Source organism: Hemitrygon akajei, chromosome 7 (assembly GCF_048418815.1).
Source record: "Hemitrygon akajei chromosome 7, sHemAka1.3, whole genome shotgun sequence".
In the NCBI taxonomy this organism is placed as follows: domain Eukaryota; kingdom Metazoa; phylum Chordata; class Chondrichthyes; order Myliobatiformes; family Dasyatidae; genus Hemitrygon; species Hemitrygon akajei.
The window spans coordinates 159,641,287-159,658,201 of NC_133130.1; the positions used below are offsets into that span (position 1 = coordinate 159,641,287).

Here is a 16,915-nt window from a genome sequence, read left to right on the forward strand (position 1 = left end):
GGCTTTAGTTTTGCAAATCAATCAATATCTTGAATTAAAGTTGTACTTTCCTTTCCACAGGCAATTGGCCTACTGAGATGAGTGTTTTGATGCTTGCCGAACGCAGGGACAATTCCCTTTGACACCGACTGTCCCAAAATGCTCCGGAAGGAAAAGGGATCAATACGATCTGTCAAAATGCCTCATTACTAGAATTGGTCTGATGACACCAGGATGTTTAGTCTGGATAGTGATGAGGATGGTTCTTATCACTGTCTTTGAACTTGCTTAGAATCTTGAGACTGCAGCAAGGGCAACACTCTTAGCAAAGAAGGCAGATATCAACTGCAAGACCATTAACCTAGTGAGAAAGGCCGTGTGGTCTATCCAAAACATGCTGGCCTTCCAGTTGTCCATGATTCAGTGATGCTGAATGATCGTCTCCAAAGTTCAAATTTATGTCCTAAGCAAAACGTAAGTGTGGAACATCTGAAAAAGGACTCATGAGGAAAGGTTATACTGCAAGCAAGCCCAGAATCCTTAAGCTAAGTTTTAGAGGTTCCAATCTATGCTTTAAGCCTTTTCAAGAGTACACACTATGCATAATCAGAAATATATTTATTAAAACAATTCTGACTGCAGTTTGTGCTTCTGAATTATTGTACATTTACATAGTTTATGAAAAAAATACTAAATTTTGAGAAAGGGATCAAAGGTCAAAACACAGGAGCGGGTCCATTTTCACATAATTACAAAAGATAATTAAAAATCAACTTTTACCAAAGCAATATCTGCTTCCAATAAATTAAACAAATGCCATTTAAATCGAAAGATACATTGTTTGAGGATTTGAAGTTAATAATTCCAGCTTAGGGTCAATATCTGGTGGGTGGGAGACACCATCTCTCATTTGGTACCTTGAAATGTGAGCAGTCTGTAATACACCCTACTATTTTTGTCACCTAGCTCTTTCTGACAATGGGGTATAACTGTTGGCAATACACCCATCTGGACTATCCATCACCCAAAGCACTACTCAGTACCCTTAAACCTCAAATCCACTTAGCAATGGGCCAAAACCATCAGGACTTGGCTGCACACACAAAATGCCGGTGGAATGCAGCAGGCCAGGCAGCATCTACAGGGAGAAGCACTGTTGACGTTTCAGGCCGAGACCCTTCGTCAGGACTAACTGAAAGGAAAGATAGTAAGAGATTTGAAAGTGGGGGGGGGGGGGGGGAATGCGAAATGATAGGAGAAGACCGGAGGGGGTGGGGTGAAGCTGAGAGCCGGGAAGGTGATTAGCAAAAGGGATACAGAGCTGGAGAAGGGGGAGGATCATGGGATGGAAGGCCTAGGGAGAAAGGGGGGGTGGGAGCACCAAAGGGAGATGGAGAACAGGACTTGGCTGATCTGAGCAAACAGCCCCTCCAATGTTTATAGTCCCCCATTCCACCCCTGCAATCCCCTCCACAGCCAAGGTTGATAGCAAAGGATAATTTACTACCCTATGCCTTGAAGCTAACTGCTCCCTCTCCACAGGTTTGACAGCCTCAACATTTAAGCAATTTGCTCCCTTCCATCACTCAACGTGCATCAAAAACACTGTAAATCTCGTCAAAACAACACACAACATATGAATTTAAACAAATTGCTGTTTTCATATGGGAAATGTGTAATATGTTCCCTGTCCTCCACAAGCAAGGTTGTTTGATTCTTTGTACTTATCGAAACTTGATCACCCTATAGACTTAACAACATAGAACAATCTAATTTCAGAATATAGGGTGAAAGGGGCAGGCACTACCCCTTGCCTGTCTAATCTCAACACCACCTGCAGGGTGGCAGAACTAAACCAGCTACAGTGCTGGTGATTTAACGCCTTAAGAATTGCCAGCATCTTAAATAAGTTGTAATGCAGAAGTTCTCTCCTGCTGTAGTCCCATTCCTACTCAATTTGCTGGATATTTCCATCTTTGGCCTGTTACGCAACAGACCTTTCAAACACCAGACTGCCAGACAGGTGGGTGAATGCTGTACAAAAGCAAAATGCCATGTACACTAACATGGGTTTTGCAGTTCAGAAACCTGTAATCAGGTTGGAAAACACGGGCATTTTGTGTACAGCAAAGATGTGGATTTATTTTTGTGATGGGTTGAATGTTACTCAGGACAGACACAAAGACGCACAATGCTTGGAATGGGTGAAGGAGCAGTGAAAGAGCCAATGTTATTCTCAGTTTAACATCCTGACACACCTCCAACTATTTTTGTTGGCCCCTCCATCCGGACACTGAGCACCAGCCTAGTCCAACTATGCAGATAACAGTTTAACCTTTTTGGTACCGGATATTTCACCTGCCCACACATTCCCTATTTCAATTGGAAGACAATGGAATGCAAACTCCTGGGAATAATTCAATGTAGTTTTTTTTGTTAAGTATAGAATTTCACATGTAGCATCTAATCTCTATCTTAGATCAAGCGTAGAAATCTTACAATTACCAGTTGTGAGTTGAATTAATTGCTGCAGAAATATTAAAGTCTTCAAACTAGTTGATGTAAGCTATGGTACAGAAATTATCATTCATGTCTGGACTTCACTAGTCTATCTGTACATCGATTGTGTACCAATGTCAGCAGAGTCTCTTTCTCCATGAGCCTGTTTGTGGTCTCATACCTCAATACTGTTCAAGAAGTCAAATTGTGTTGGGTTTGGAAAGTCAACCTCAGCCCAACAGCAGAAATCCAGAGCTCTGCCCCAGACAATGACTAGTCTTAAATCGCTGCCAAGTTGCCCTCTGCCTTTACTGTTGCATGATTTCATCCTCATTCTTACTATTTTCCATCAACAAAAACCACTTCAACCGGTCTGGCAGTGGCAAGGCTTTCACCTTAGGATCCAAAGGTACGGGCCTCAGAAGTCGTCGGATGTCCACTCTACACAGATGCTTCAGTGAGGCTGGAGAAAACTCCAGTAGCTTCAGGGGCCTGGACAATGCCAGTACTTGGTCTGTGTAGACGGAGTAAGCTGTGGGTTTGATTTCCCAGCCTAAAGGCAGCCAGGGACGCGTTGCATTGCCCAAAATTAGGTCCAAGGCCACTCCCGCTCGGCGCAAGGCTTCTTGGTGTGTGATTCCCGTCTCAGGTTCGTTTAGCAGTGTACGCAGTCTCTCAAAGAGAAGTGTGAATCCGGACCAGCAGGACGGGCCATGGTCAGGGCAATGGCTGGAAGCCCCTGAGTCCAGGAGAACTTGTATGATCGGGAGGTGAACTTCAAACTGATTAATGCAGGTGTAGATGAGGGAATCTTCAGGTTGACATGCATTGGGTTGAGCAGAATGGGCAAGCAGCAGCTGGGTGGCATGCAAGCAGAAATGCCTGAGGGTTTCCGTCTCGGTCTGGTCTCTACCTTCTGTCTCACCCAGAAGAAATACAATGAATGTGAAGACGTTGTCACCATCTATCATGTTTGCTTTCACATCTGCACCTGAGAGGCAAACACATGACTTTAAGTTTGACGTTTTGATTATTAAAAAAAGATAGAGGCATACTGGAATCTTCAGTAGCGCAGGACATTCCTAGCAACACACGCACACAAAATGCCGGAGGAACTCACCAAGTCAAGCAGTGTCTGTGGCTGGGTACAAACAGTCGATGTTTTGAGCCCCCTCGTCAGCACTGGAAAGGAAGGGGGCAGACTTGGCTTGAAACATCGACTGTTTATTCCTTTCCACAGATGCTGTCCAATCTACTGAATTTCTGCAGCATTTTGTGTGTGCTGCTCAAGCTTTCCAGCATCTGTAGAATCTCGTGTTCAGAACATCTCAAACCATTTTACAGGACAATACTTGTGTCATGCCTGTTGTAATGAAGTAATCCAACTTACACAGTGTAAATTCCCACAAACATCAATGTGATAATGAGCATCTAACATTTTGGTGATCTTAGTTAAGTTAAAGTATCACTTGGTCAAAGCTGTCTGGCGATCATCTCATGAACTGTTCGCTCTTACCTTAAAAGGGACTGACATACAAAGGAAGAATGTCACCCTTAAGTTGTACAAAAACTTTTCAGACACTTTCTGGCATTCTTCACAGTTCTGCCATTGTACATTAGGAACAATACATCGGCTTTGACAGGATGGAGCACAAATTCACCAGAATGAATACGTAATACTTGAATAAGAGACATAAAATAACAGAAAAAGTGCACACAGAGCTTGTATTCCACTGAGTTTAGACTACTGAGAAATGATCGAACATAAAATGTTAATCCTAAAAAGTTATTAAGAAACCATTTTGCTTGGGGGAAATGAGGAATGACAGGATATGATCTTAAAATTAACACTAGGGCATTCGGAGGTGAAACTTCAAAGCAGCTTTTCCAAGCATTCAATAGTATAAAGCTGAAAGCATATGGCTGTAGAGGAGCCATTACAGCTTCCATGACTGAGATCAATAGATAAATGTATTAAGTGATGTTGGCAAGGGTGGGTAAATGAGGTCAGCCATGATCTAACTAAAAGTCAGAACAATCTCAAAGAGCTGAATGGCCTCCCTTTGCCAGTGCCTCAGCCACTTCAATGAAGCGCGAGCCTGAATAGAATGGGCAGGTTTTTGTTCTGAAATTTGTAGACAGCCGCAGCAGCACTGAATTTTTCTCAGCTTGACTGTGAAGAAATTATCCCACGTCATCAAGATTAGTGAGTATTCTTAAATTCATTTATCTGTAAAACCTCACTCCAAATATTCCCTGGCTAACTGCTAGCCTCATCCTACACTTTGCTGGTAAATTCCCCAACATTTCCCATTCCACGTTTGTCGGAGCTCACTGTGGCACTTTCTACAACAGTCGCAACACTTCAAAATAAAACAAATAACACTAAGTTATCCTACAACCAACGAATCTAATCAATGCTCTGCAGTCATCAACAATAACGGACATTTAGAGTGTTAAAGAAAAAGTTTTAAAAACGGCCCATCATCAGCAAAAGCAGAAACCAGCATAAGAATTCTTCACTGAGTAACCTTTGCTCAGAGGGTGGTGGGAGTGTGGAACGAGGTGCCAGTGGAAGTGGTGGATGCAGGTTCAATTTCAATATTTAATAGAAGTTTGGATAAGCACATGGATGGGAGGTGCAGATTAATGGGGCTAGACAGAATAATCATTCAGCATGGATCAGATGGGCCAAATGGCCTGGTCCTGCATTGCAGTTCCCTATGACTCTGAGTATCATGAGTATCAAAATTGTTCAATGTCATTTCTAGTACACAACTGTAAAGGAGAACAATAACTATTGCTTTGGATGCTACTCGGCACAAAAAAACAATAAATAAAAAAAACACAGTAAATATAAATACCTAAGATAACTTATATGCATAGACTGTTTGTATGTCCATAAAGTGACACTAGACACAGGAGGTAACTCTGATAGGAAATGATAAAGTAGTAGTGATGGGAGTGTAGAAGGGTGGGTTAGAGGGTGGAAGTGCTGATCAGTATTACTCCTTGGAGAAAGTAAGTGTTTTAGTCTGGTGTTTCAGGTATGGATGTTACATACCCTCCACCCTGATGGGAGTGGGACAAACAGTCTATGAGCAGGGTGGGTGGGAGGGACCCTTCTTGATGTTACAGGCCCTTTCCTAGTACCCATATCAAAGAAATGCTGGGTGATTATCCATTTTGTTTTCCTCCACAGGTTCCCATCATCAAATGTCCATCTTCAGCTGAATATATTCACATCACATGCCATTAAGGAGCTGAAGACCCTAATTCCAAACCACAGCAATAAAATGGAACCCTAGGGGTCTGGGGTTAGATGTATCCCATCACTCAGGAATCCCAAAGTACATTATCTGGGATTATGAGCCCATGCAGAAAATAAATCTCAGAAACACTGCTCTAAGTAGTTCTGAGCAACCTTTTCTCTGGTTCCATCTTCGGAAAGTTTAGAATTCAGTGAGCGTATTTTATAACCTAGACATCCCAAATCTGGCTTGGACAGGCTTGAAGTGGGGGCAAAAAAGTGGCAAATGGAATAGTGTTGGGACGCGTGTGGTTATGCACTTTGGTAGGAGGAATAAAGGTGCAGATACGGGAAGAAAATTCAGAAATCAGAGGTGCAAAGGAACTTGGGAGTCTTGGTGCACAGGATTCCTTAAAGATTGAGTCTGTAGTAAAGAAAGCAATTGCAGCTGTACTCATTTGGAGAGGACTAGAATATAAAATGAAGGATGAACTGCTGAAGCTTTATAATGTGTTGGCCAGACCTCATTTGGAATACAATTTTGGGCCCCTATCTAAGGAAAGATGTGCTGGCTATGGAGAGTGTTCAGAGGAGGTTCCCAGGAGTCAACAGCTTAACACATGAGGAACGTTTGACGTCTCTGGCTCTGTGCTGAATGGATTTCAGAAGGATGAGGGGAGAATCTCATTGTATTGAAAGGCCTGATGGAGAGAATGTTTCCATTGATAGGAGAGTCTAGGATCTAAGTCAGAGGTTCCCAACCTGGGGTCCATGGATCGCTCGGTTAATAAAAAAGGTTGGGAAATCCCTGCTCTAAGGGAACGCCTCAGAAAAAGGGCATCCCTTTAGAACAGAGATGAAGAGGAATCTCAGTATAATGAAACTGTGGGATTATTGTAACAGAAGGCTGTGGAGGCTAAGTCATTGAGGAATGCATGAGGAACGTCTGATGTCTCTGGCTCTGTGCTGAATGGATTTCAGAAGGATGAGTGGAGAACCTCATTGTATTAAAAAGCCTGATGGAATAGATATGGAGAGGATGTTTCCATTAATAGGCAGAGATTGATAGGTTCTTGATAGGTAAGGGGATTACAATAAAATCAGCCATGATTGAACAGAGCAGACTCAATGGGCCAAACTGTTTAATTCTGATCCGATATCTTTTATCTAAATGATCTCAAATGTGACAATAGCACTAATACTTTAACAACATCAGTGGCCTGAACTTACTGTTGGCACAAGGGGAAGGGAAGCGAAAAGATCTTGAGAGTTCCCGACTCTAGGATGCTGAGCGACAGTATCCACAACACTGTCTCACTAGTAAAGCTTACAGCTTGGAAATCAGGGAAAGTAGTAGAACTTATCTTACCCCTCTCAAGGAGCAGCTTGATGTTGTCGATGTTGTGTACCTGTACTCCATCACTGCTGGCCAGAGCATGCAGCAAGGCAGATTTTCCTGACAGAGAGAAGACAGACACATATAACACATGATTTTTGGGCAAATGAAAACCTCTAAAATGAACAAGTCAGGAAAAGGCGGCTGACCAGTCCTGTCAACTCCATTTATATTGGCACCGAGATCAAGAAGCCGCTGGAGGCATGGCAGACGTTCTGCTTCCTCACTGGCCAGGTCTAGTGGGCTGCTGCAGTGAACCTACACCGGGGGAAAGGAGATTGTTAGAACCCACATTTGTACAGCACCTTCTCACCCTTTAGATATCCCAAAACACTTCGCAGCTAATAATTACTAAAGCATATTCACTGTTATAACATTGGAAAACGTGTCAACTGCTTTGCAAGTGGGAAGGTTCCAAATACTTTTTATCAAATAGTAACATGGCATTAACCTGAGAGAATATTCACAGGCAGTTTGCTTAATCCAAAAGTCAGCAACTGCAGAGATACTGTGTTCCATCTGATCTCCTCCTGGAGCACTAGCCAAGGCTCTGACTCATGTCAAAAAGGGAACATTATCCTGAGTAACAGGTATTCACCAACCTCCACCTCCCTCCCCATCATTAGTCCATGATCTTGGGGAAATACAACACAAATAATTATCAATTAGAGAAGGTGTGGAGGTCAAATCATAAAACATTTTTAAGCAGGGGCAGATAAATTTCTTGACAAAAAGGTAAAAATGTGCAGGAGGAACAAGATAGTGATATTAAAACGGATAAGCCATGAGGCACACGAGTGTAGATGCTGAAATCTGGAGCAAAAAGAATTTGCTGGAGGAACTCGGGGTGTCAGGCCGCATTTGTGGTGGGAAATTAAGAGCAGACATTTTGAGTCGAGACCCAGCTGAGTGTTTGTGAACTGGACCAAAGGAAATGGCTGGTTTTGAATCTGACAAGAGAGCCATGGAGTTTAACACTCTGATTCAATTTACCATTGAAATGCACCGTTCACTGAACTAACAACTTGTCTTTATATATTGCTGTCAGTGTGACAAAATGCCCTGTGGTAATCCACAGCCATTGATTTAACTGTATTTGATACGAAGTCATGCATGGAGTAATTACCACTATCACAAATAAAACTTGGACAAAGATAGCTTTAACAAGCAGCTCGGAGGAGAGAGAAACAGGCAAGTTTATTGAGAAAATCTCTTTATTGGCAGCTGACAGGACAATTGCTAATGGAATTAGAAGGAAATCAGGGATGTCTAAGAGGTCAGAACTGAAGGAGTGAAGATTCCTCAGCAGTTTTAGTGCTACAGGAAAAGGAGAGGCCATGGAGGGGATTTGAAAAGATCAATAATAATTTTAAGCCGAGGAAGTAAAGCAAATGTCAGTGTAGGCCAGCGAATGAGAGGGGTGATAGAACCAGCAATGAGATATTTTGGAACTTTAGACTAAATGTCTCTTGCTTACCCGGTCTCTCTTGTTGATGTCTGCTCCGTGTCGGACCAACAGTTCTACCATGTCGGGCTGGTTGCGCAGAACTGCTATGTGCAACGCTGAGTAATATGTAACGGGATCTATGGAAAACACAAGAGACCATTCCAACATGAAACCAAGGTCCACCAGAACCAGTCAGCACAATCCACTCTTTACTTCTGATTTCACTTTATGCCGACGACATAAAACTCTAACCAGTTGGGTTACAGTAAAGGCCATGAGAGAAAAACATCACATTCCACTGGTTAAAGTAAGGAAACAGCCTGGTGCGCTCACACCAGGAATCTCAATGCTGAGAGTTAACCAGTCTAGGCTTTCAAATGCACAGATTACCGTATTTGTGATTAGCACGGTACATCGTCAAAATTAAACACGTTTGATAGGTGGACATAAGGAAACTGTTTCCATTTAGGGAGATCAGAACCAAAAGCCATACATACAGAATTATCATTAATGAGAAATTGTACATGACAAACACTTGGAAATGGGAGCTCTACCACATGAGGCAAACAGCATAAATATATTTGAAATATATCCCGCTTTCAGGATGTAGACTAACCTTCAAAGTTGAGGTCAGCTCCGTGTGTCAGCAGTTTCTCAGCTGCAGTGATCAGACCTGCCTCAGCCACTTTAAACAACGCATAGCTGACAGCTTCCACGTAGAAGGGCGATTGCGCCTCTCTCTCCAGCAGTCCCTGCAGTGCCACCGTGTCCGCTGCAGTCACAGGAACCTCGCTGTAACCCGATCACAGAAATCTTAACCAAATGGATGTCTGGATATATCTCGCGCAGAGGAAATTTGTTTGTCATCAGAAAAAAATATTGTGGACCATGGACTTCTCACATTCAATACCAACACTCAATTCAACACCTGTTTTGTGAACAGGAGGGATCATTCAGCCCCTTGTGTTATTCCATCAGAAGTCTGACCAGTTGGTAAGTGCACTTACTGAAATTTGTTCTGAAATCCTTCATGCACGTACTGACAAATACACTAACAATCATATCCTAAAACTCTCACAAAGAGCTCAGAGCACTCCTTTGCATTTTACAAGTAATGAAGGGAAGATGTTGCTGCTTAAGAAATGTGTTGTCAAAAATGTGTATCATCAAAAAGTCCCACCAACAGTAATGAGATCATGTAAGCAAACTTCTTAGTGATGCTGACCATGGTAAGTGTTGGATCCTGGAGAGAATCCCCCCTTCCTCCCCCCCAAAATAGGGCCACGGATCATTTGCATTCTCCTGTGATGGCAGAAAGGGGCTCAGCTTAATGATTCACCTTGAAATTGTGGAGCCTAACCAAGCAACTGTCAGAACTTAAGAAAAATCATTTGCTGAGAGAACTTTAACAAATTCTCCAACATTTGCTTGCAACAAGACTATGAAGCTATCTGCTGTGTTCAGGAAACCTCTCTACACCCCACAACATATGTTGTGCCTTTCACCAGGCCATTAGATTTATCAATACATACCGATCTGATTGCAAATCTGACTGCACATTGTATCTGACTATACACACATATACAACATAATTACTTATGTAATCTAGTGTTTGGGCAACATTTCCCTTCCTTATTGTTTGTACATAGCAATGGAAATGCAACATAAAGATTTTTACTCCCTCGTGTTGTGAGAAATTCTAATTCTATTAACTCACCTGGTTGGATTTTCCTCACCAGCCTCTCCAGTTGGTTCCTGCAACCCTGCAGCCCTGAGAATTTGATCGACCAGAGGCTGATACTCGAAGATAATTCGTCGAAATCCGTGCAAGTAGGGCATGGTTTCCAATTCTACCCGTTAGTACAACTTGATGTAAAGGTCATCCTCTGCATTGCAGCAATGGGAAACAAGGTCAAGACCTAAGACACAAATAAAGGAGGAGAATTCAAATATATTCATGGTGTAGTTCCAATTGTTCCATATTCTGACTCAATGTGTGAGAGTGTGTTCAGCAAAATACACACTTTCCTCAGAAGGCAAATTTGAAAACAAAATAAAACTGTTACAAAATTTTGCCCATTTAGGTGAGGGAACTGAGGAAAGTACTTGAGATCTCACTGAATAAAGATCAGTAAGTCATTTCTCTAACAGACCAGTCTTTGAAAGGGGTGGGGGCATAGTCACAAAATCTCAGATTGGGTGATAACTGCTTTAACAACAAGAAAGAGTTTTTTTCCCTTAGAAGGTTGTTAATCTCAGTTACCATCAACTTTAGATTGCTATAGTGCTGAGAAACAATAAACATAGAAACTGAGCAGGAAAATACCTAGGCCAAAGATCAGGTGCATCATGATCTAAACGAATGGCAGATGCTGTATGGACTAACCATTTTTCATTTCTTGTTTGAAATAAGTGTTTGGGGGGGGGGGGGAATACAACCCAGTTGAAAATTCTCCTTCAACATGCCCATAGTTGCAATGTTTCGACACTCCCTCAGGACTGAGGTTGACTCAGTACCACTATAGTTCTGTGGTGTTCTGAAGTGGCGGATAACAAAATGTGGGACCCACAGACTCTGCCAGTGGCAAATAGCTTGGTTGGTGGGGTGCTCATTCTACCAGTTATACTGAGCTTCTGCATCCCAAATACTCCTTCACACTGACTGACCACAGGCTGCAAATCAACTTTTAAAAGGGGGGGGGGGGGGAGGAAGAGGATCATCTATCTATCTATTTATTTATTTATTTATTTATTTAACACACTTCTTCCCAGTAATCTTTACATGACAGAGCTTGAAATAAAGTGTTTGTTTTGGGAGTCTGTTGATTGAACCAGCTGAATGGAATTAGGTTTCAGATTTGAGGGTGTTGGCCTGGGAAAGGATATCACTGTTTGGTTATCCCGGAGAAGTATGGAAAACACTGGTGGTATTCACTGTTAGTAATTCATGCCTCAGAGCATACAGGAGGGCACAGATCACCCTTTTGAAGGAGAACGGACACTCCCACAATATCTCACTTCAATTACTCTAAAAAATGAATAGGTTACATACAACCTCCACTGAAACAGCAAAGATAACCTGCAAAACAGTGAAAAAATCTAGGAATATCACAGATCTGGGTTTACTAGCAGTAGCTTGCAGCTTTTATTTTCTGTCAGCAGCTGACTAACAAATTGTTTGGGGTAGCTTGCTGTGTGTACTTCCTTCCTGCATTACAAGAGTAATTACATTTCAAAAGTACTTAATTAGGCTAGAAAATACTTCCAGAGATTCAGACAACTACTTGATACACGCAAATCTTCCTTTCTCCTTTTTTTTTGGAACTTCAGGCTGATTCTGTAACAACAGACAGGCATGCAGGTGCTTTAAACAAGTGTTAACACCATAGCATTGGGACATACGAGAATGTTTTTAATTAGACATGTCTAAGGAAATTTGGGAGTAAGGGAATTTATGTCAGCAACAAGCATACTACGGAGGTTTACTCAGTTATACCTACAACTCTGACCTCACAAATCAGAAGCTTATTATCCCAGTCCATGGTTCGGGTCTGGGGAAGAATGTTAATTCAGATTCCCTTCCTCTATTTAAGGCATTCAACATAATTGTTGTCGATTCTCTTCCTCTCAATGTTTGTTTCCAGAAACTGAGTAACACCCTGTCAGATTCGAACAATGCAGCATCACACTCAATTTCGGCGCATTTCTCTGCCCTCCACCAGCGATAACCACAACCCTTCTACCGATCACCAGAACTCCTTCACCGGTCACCTACAATAACCACGACCTCTCTACCAGTCACCAGCGATAACCAGGTCATCTGTACCGGTCATCACAGATGACCAGGTCCCTCCACCCACCAACTTCCCGGTGATTCGCGACCAGATTCACTCACCTTCGCCACTACATGCGCACCGACTCATTCCACCGGGCGAACACACTTCCGACAATTGCGCGCAAAGGTTCCGAGTTTCTTTGTTCCGCCCTGTATATACAGTCGGACAGTTATTCAGCACGGTGAACAAGCCCTTCGGCCCAACTTGTCCTTGCTAACCAAGTTGTTTATCTGAGGTAGTCACTTTTTCCAGCGTTTAATACATCTTCTACTAAACCTTTCCTCTGCACTTACCCGTCCAAATGTATTTTAAATGTTTTAATTGTACACACCTCCATCACTTCCTCTAACATCTTATCTTTAAATTCCTGCTGAGGCCAGCCTAGAAACATCCACTATGACGTGAGAAGGAAATAAAAATGCGACTAAAATGCCAGACCTAGGTATTACTCCAAACTGGTATAAAAAGAAAATGCTGGAAGACCTCATCAGTTCAAGTTGATTCTAGAGTCCACCCGACCAGTCTGCTGCACAAAGGGAAACTGGATTGAAGTTACAGATTGATAATCATTCACAGGAATTGGCCAGTTTTAATGCAAACTGAAGTTTCCAGCACGATGGCGGCTGCTTGGTTGCAACAGCTTCTATGGGGCCAACCAAAGGTGTTGCTGTCTTTTTTAAATGTATTTTTTATGATCACAAGATCCTGCTGGACATTAAGAATTTACAGGTCTACCCCATCAGCAAGTTGCTCATTGGCAGAACTGTAGGAACTGAACTTGGTGCAGATTGTGCGGCTGCCCGCGTCAGAGAAGCTGTGGAGGTGTCAACGTGCAATCTAACAGCAAATTATCATCTTAGTCACTTTTCTTATGATCGTAAGACCCTGTTGGACATTGTTGATGTGAAATGCTGCAGCATGATTCACTGATTTATTGGTGAATGGCAGGGGAGGACGTGGGGGAAGCTGCGTGGCCTTGGTTGAACTGGGCCTCAAGCCGCGCTGTCGCCTGTTTAAGCTGCCCAGGAGAGAGGCGTTGGAGTCAGTACGCTCCACTGGAGTGCCAGAGGCAGAGTGGTGCAGGCAGTATCTAAGCTGGAGTCAGTGCTGCCCCCCGGTGTTCACTTGGCAGAAGACAAGTCATACTGTGCTTGACTGCAGACTGCTGTAACATTCATGGACTCAGGGACTATATATTTTTTTGCTGTATGCCCCCTGAGCTGTGTATGTTGGTACTGTATTTCACACCTTGGCCCTGAAGTAACGCTGTTTCATGTGGTTATTTGATGGGTATTCATGTATGGTTGAATGACAATGAAACTCGAGCTGGAAAGGTTGTTCAGGTGGCACATGCATAACTAGTGGAGTTGCTGTTGCACGGCTCCAATAACCATGGCTCAGTCCAAACTGCTGGCGCTGTCTGCCCATTCTCGTGTGAAGGCGTGGATTTCCTCCGGTGCTTTGATTTCCTCTCGCATTCCAAAAGCTTTGGCAAGTTACTTGGCCGTTGCAAGCTGCCCCTGGTGTGAGGTGAACGTGGGGTTGGGGGGTGGGGTTTGTAGCTGATTGAAATATAGGAAGAATAAAATGGAATTAATATAAATGGAGCTTGATGTTTGGAATGGAGTTGATGGGCTGAAGGATCTGATTCTATGACTAATTACACAGTAGAAAAGTGTCTCCTTTCCTCAGGTTCCCCATTTACTGAATCTGCTCCAGACAACTTATTTAGATGTTCAATCATCTCTGGCTGTCTGTTCTTACTGCCAGTTCCCATCACTTACTAGTAGTGGTGAGCGTTTGGAATACTTACTGAAACTAGTGGCTGTCCTGATTCCCACTACAATCAGGCCAATGAATTTGAGTGGTCTAATGAGTGGGGGATATCAGAGATGGGCAGAAACCCAAACTTTAGCAAGCACATTTGCCAGAGCAGTTTTAATTCCACCATCACATGAACATATCTGTGTTGGCTGCATGTGACGATGAAGTTCTGTCAATGATACAGTTCTACCATTGCCTAGAGGAATGAAATCTGCAGCTGGAATTGTCTGGTGAAATAGGACAAGAAAGTGGAGATTGCATGTTCTATTTGCACCTGTACCTGAATGGCAGGCAAGATCACAGGAGATGGCTACACAAGTTGGGAGCGTGATTCTTTCTTTCCCTGACACAATGCAACATGTGGTTTAATGACCTCACCCAGGTCATGAAATGTAAACACCGTGACACATTCGCTGGCAGATCCATCAGATCTTTTAACATATGTGCAACTCATTGTTCTCCTTATGTATGAGCTAGCATTTCTTGCTGAGTAGGCGCAATCATCTGCAGTTGTCTAGCCACCATTATCATTCACCTTTGTCTTTATGTAACACGTCACCTCCCCCTTATAATCACAACAAAGAAATGTTGACAATAAATCAGCAAAACTCATCCAACATCATAAGAACATTAGAAATAGGAGCAGGAGTCGGCCACCTGGCCCACCGAGCCTGCTCCGCCATTCAATAAGATCATGGCCGATTTGGACTCCTCTCCACCCCGCTGCCTTTTCCCCATAACCCTTAATTCCACTACTATGCAAACATCCATCCAACCTTGTCTTAAATATATTTACTGAGGTAGCCTCCACTGTTTATCATCGGGCAGAGAATTCCACAGATTCACCACTCTCTGGGAAAAGCAGTTCCTCCTCATCTCTGTCCTAAATCTACTCCCCTGAATCTTGAGGCTATGTCCCCATCCATCTGTCAGCATAAACCATTAATCTCATGAAAAGGTCCCTAAACCTGCCCCACAATAAACTACTAAATGACAAGGGCCCCTCCTTCCACAGTCACTGACCCTTCTGGAAAGGAAGTCCTAATATTAAGCAGCATTCCTGAATATATGGTCTGGAGCAGGTGGGAGTGTCACGGAATTTTACCTCATCCAGAATCATGGGGATGAAACATCATTCTACTCAAAATGAAAAGCTCAAATACGTTCACATTCATTCCATTAAAATCCCCAGCCGCTCACTCATCCTTGAGGGCGAGGAGCAGGAGCAGATGAGGATACCCCCCTCAGAAGAGAGCAGCAATTACATCAAACTGTCTCCACAAAACAGTTATGTTTCAGTGGGCAGAGAAGGGACATGAGGGGAACCAGAGGGAGGTAAAGGGAAGGTGAGAAGAAGAGAAAGAGTGAGAGGGTAACTAGAATAGGGAATGGAAAAAAAGAGGGTGGAAGAAATTACCAGAAGTTAGAGAAATCGATTTTATGCCATCGGACTGTAGGTTATGAGGTGTTGCTCCTCCAACCTGATTTTGGCCTCATCATAGCAGTAGAATGGACATGTCGATGGGAAATCAAACGGAAACAGATGAAGTAAAGGTTTGGAGTGGTACAAATGTCTACACACAAATGTTTTACAAAGAGAATTCCTGAGACATTACTTCCTGATGCACAATAATTCTGCTTATGGAATGGCATCAGCATTTTAGTGCATGAATTGATGGTAATGGGGGTGTGGGGGTTATACGTGACGTGTTTATACAGACACAAGAGACTGCGGCTGCTGGAGTCTGGAGCTGCAGGAGGAACTCACTGGGCCAGTCAGCGTCTGTGGAGGAAAACGGTCAATCTGTGTTTTGGGTGAAGATCCTTCACCTGGATTTACTTATTTATTTAGATCCTTTCGGCCCTTTGAGCCGTGCCAGCCGGCGACCCCTGACCCCAGCCTATTCACAGGGCAGTCTACAATGACCAGTTAACCTGCCTGGCACGTCTTTGGACAGTGCGAGGAAACCGGAACACCAGGGGAAAACCCAGGCATTCCACGGGAGGACGTACAGACTCCTTACAGAGGACGCCAGGATTGAACTCTGAACTCTGACACCCTGAGATGGAGTGGCGTCGTTCTAACTGTTACGGTGCCATGGCGCCCAGAGACGGGAAATCCTGTCTGCTGGTGATTTGCGGAAGCCGAGGACATCAAAGGGGAAGGAAGGAAGCACTGAACGGAACCACTGCAAACACTGCGATCGCAAAGTCCAACACAACCTTGGTGACCCCGGCGTGATTTGAACGCACGGCCTTCTGGTCTGGAGTCAGGCGTGAGTCCTGGCACGCTAAAGCATGTTAATGGCGGCATGTGGTGACACACTGAGAGGCTCTCATTTGGGTACGCAATGGAGGTATGAGTGCAACCAAGGCGTCCCATGCAGTAACAAACTGTGTCTCTCCAACTTTGTCCAGGCTGTCAACCCCTCCTCTTCCTCGTCGGAGGTCAGTGGGCTTTGTGTGGCGTGGCGCAGTCCCATGGGATGCCACTCTTGATAATAGTGCAGGCCTTGCCAGAAACCTGCATTGGTGATTGCTCAGCAACACTGGTGCACAGATGGGCTTTACCGTTATGTCGTGGCCCGTCCTTACCGGGGTCAGCAGCCATGTTTGCACTGGGTGTCCTTTGACCCTAGCTGACCATCCCCAGGTCGGCTTGGAAACCGGAGTCTGGAATGGAC

At 43.6% G+C, this 16,915-nt stretch overlaps 1 protein-coding gene across 2 annotated transcripts; it reads right to left on the reverse strand.

Annotated features, from left to right (window-relative positions):
• Positions 1–580: 580 nt before the first annotated feature.
• asb6 (ankyrin repeat and SOCS box containing 6) lies at positions 581–12,915 on the reverse strand. Of its 2 annotated transcripts, none has more exons than XM_073052335.1 (7): positions 12,467–12,915; positions 10,289–10,490; positions 9,188–9,363; positions 8,602–8,708; positions 7,274–7,382; positions 7,098–7,184; positions 581–3,469 (listed from the first exon to the last, which is right to left on the reverse strand). In XM_073052335.1, the coding sequence occupies exons 2-7, from the start codon at positions 10,408–10,410 to the stop codon at positions 2,787–2,789; spliced, it is 1,284 nt and encodes a 427-aa protein (XP_072908436.1). In that variant the 5' UTR covers positions 10,411–10,490; positions 12,467–12,915; the 3' UTR covers positions 581–2,786. The 2 variants fall into 2 exon arrangements, with proteins under 2 accessions (XP_072908436.1, XP_072908437.1); XM_073052336.1 differs by lacking the exon at positions 12,467–12,915 and adding an exon at positions 12,081–12,429.
• Between the last annotated feature and the right edge of the window lie 4,000 nt (positions 12,916–16,915).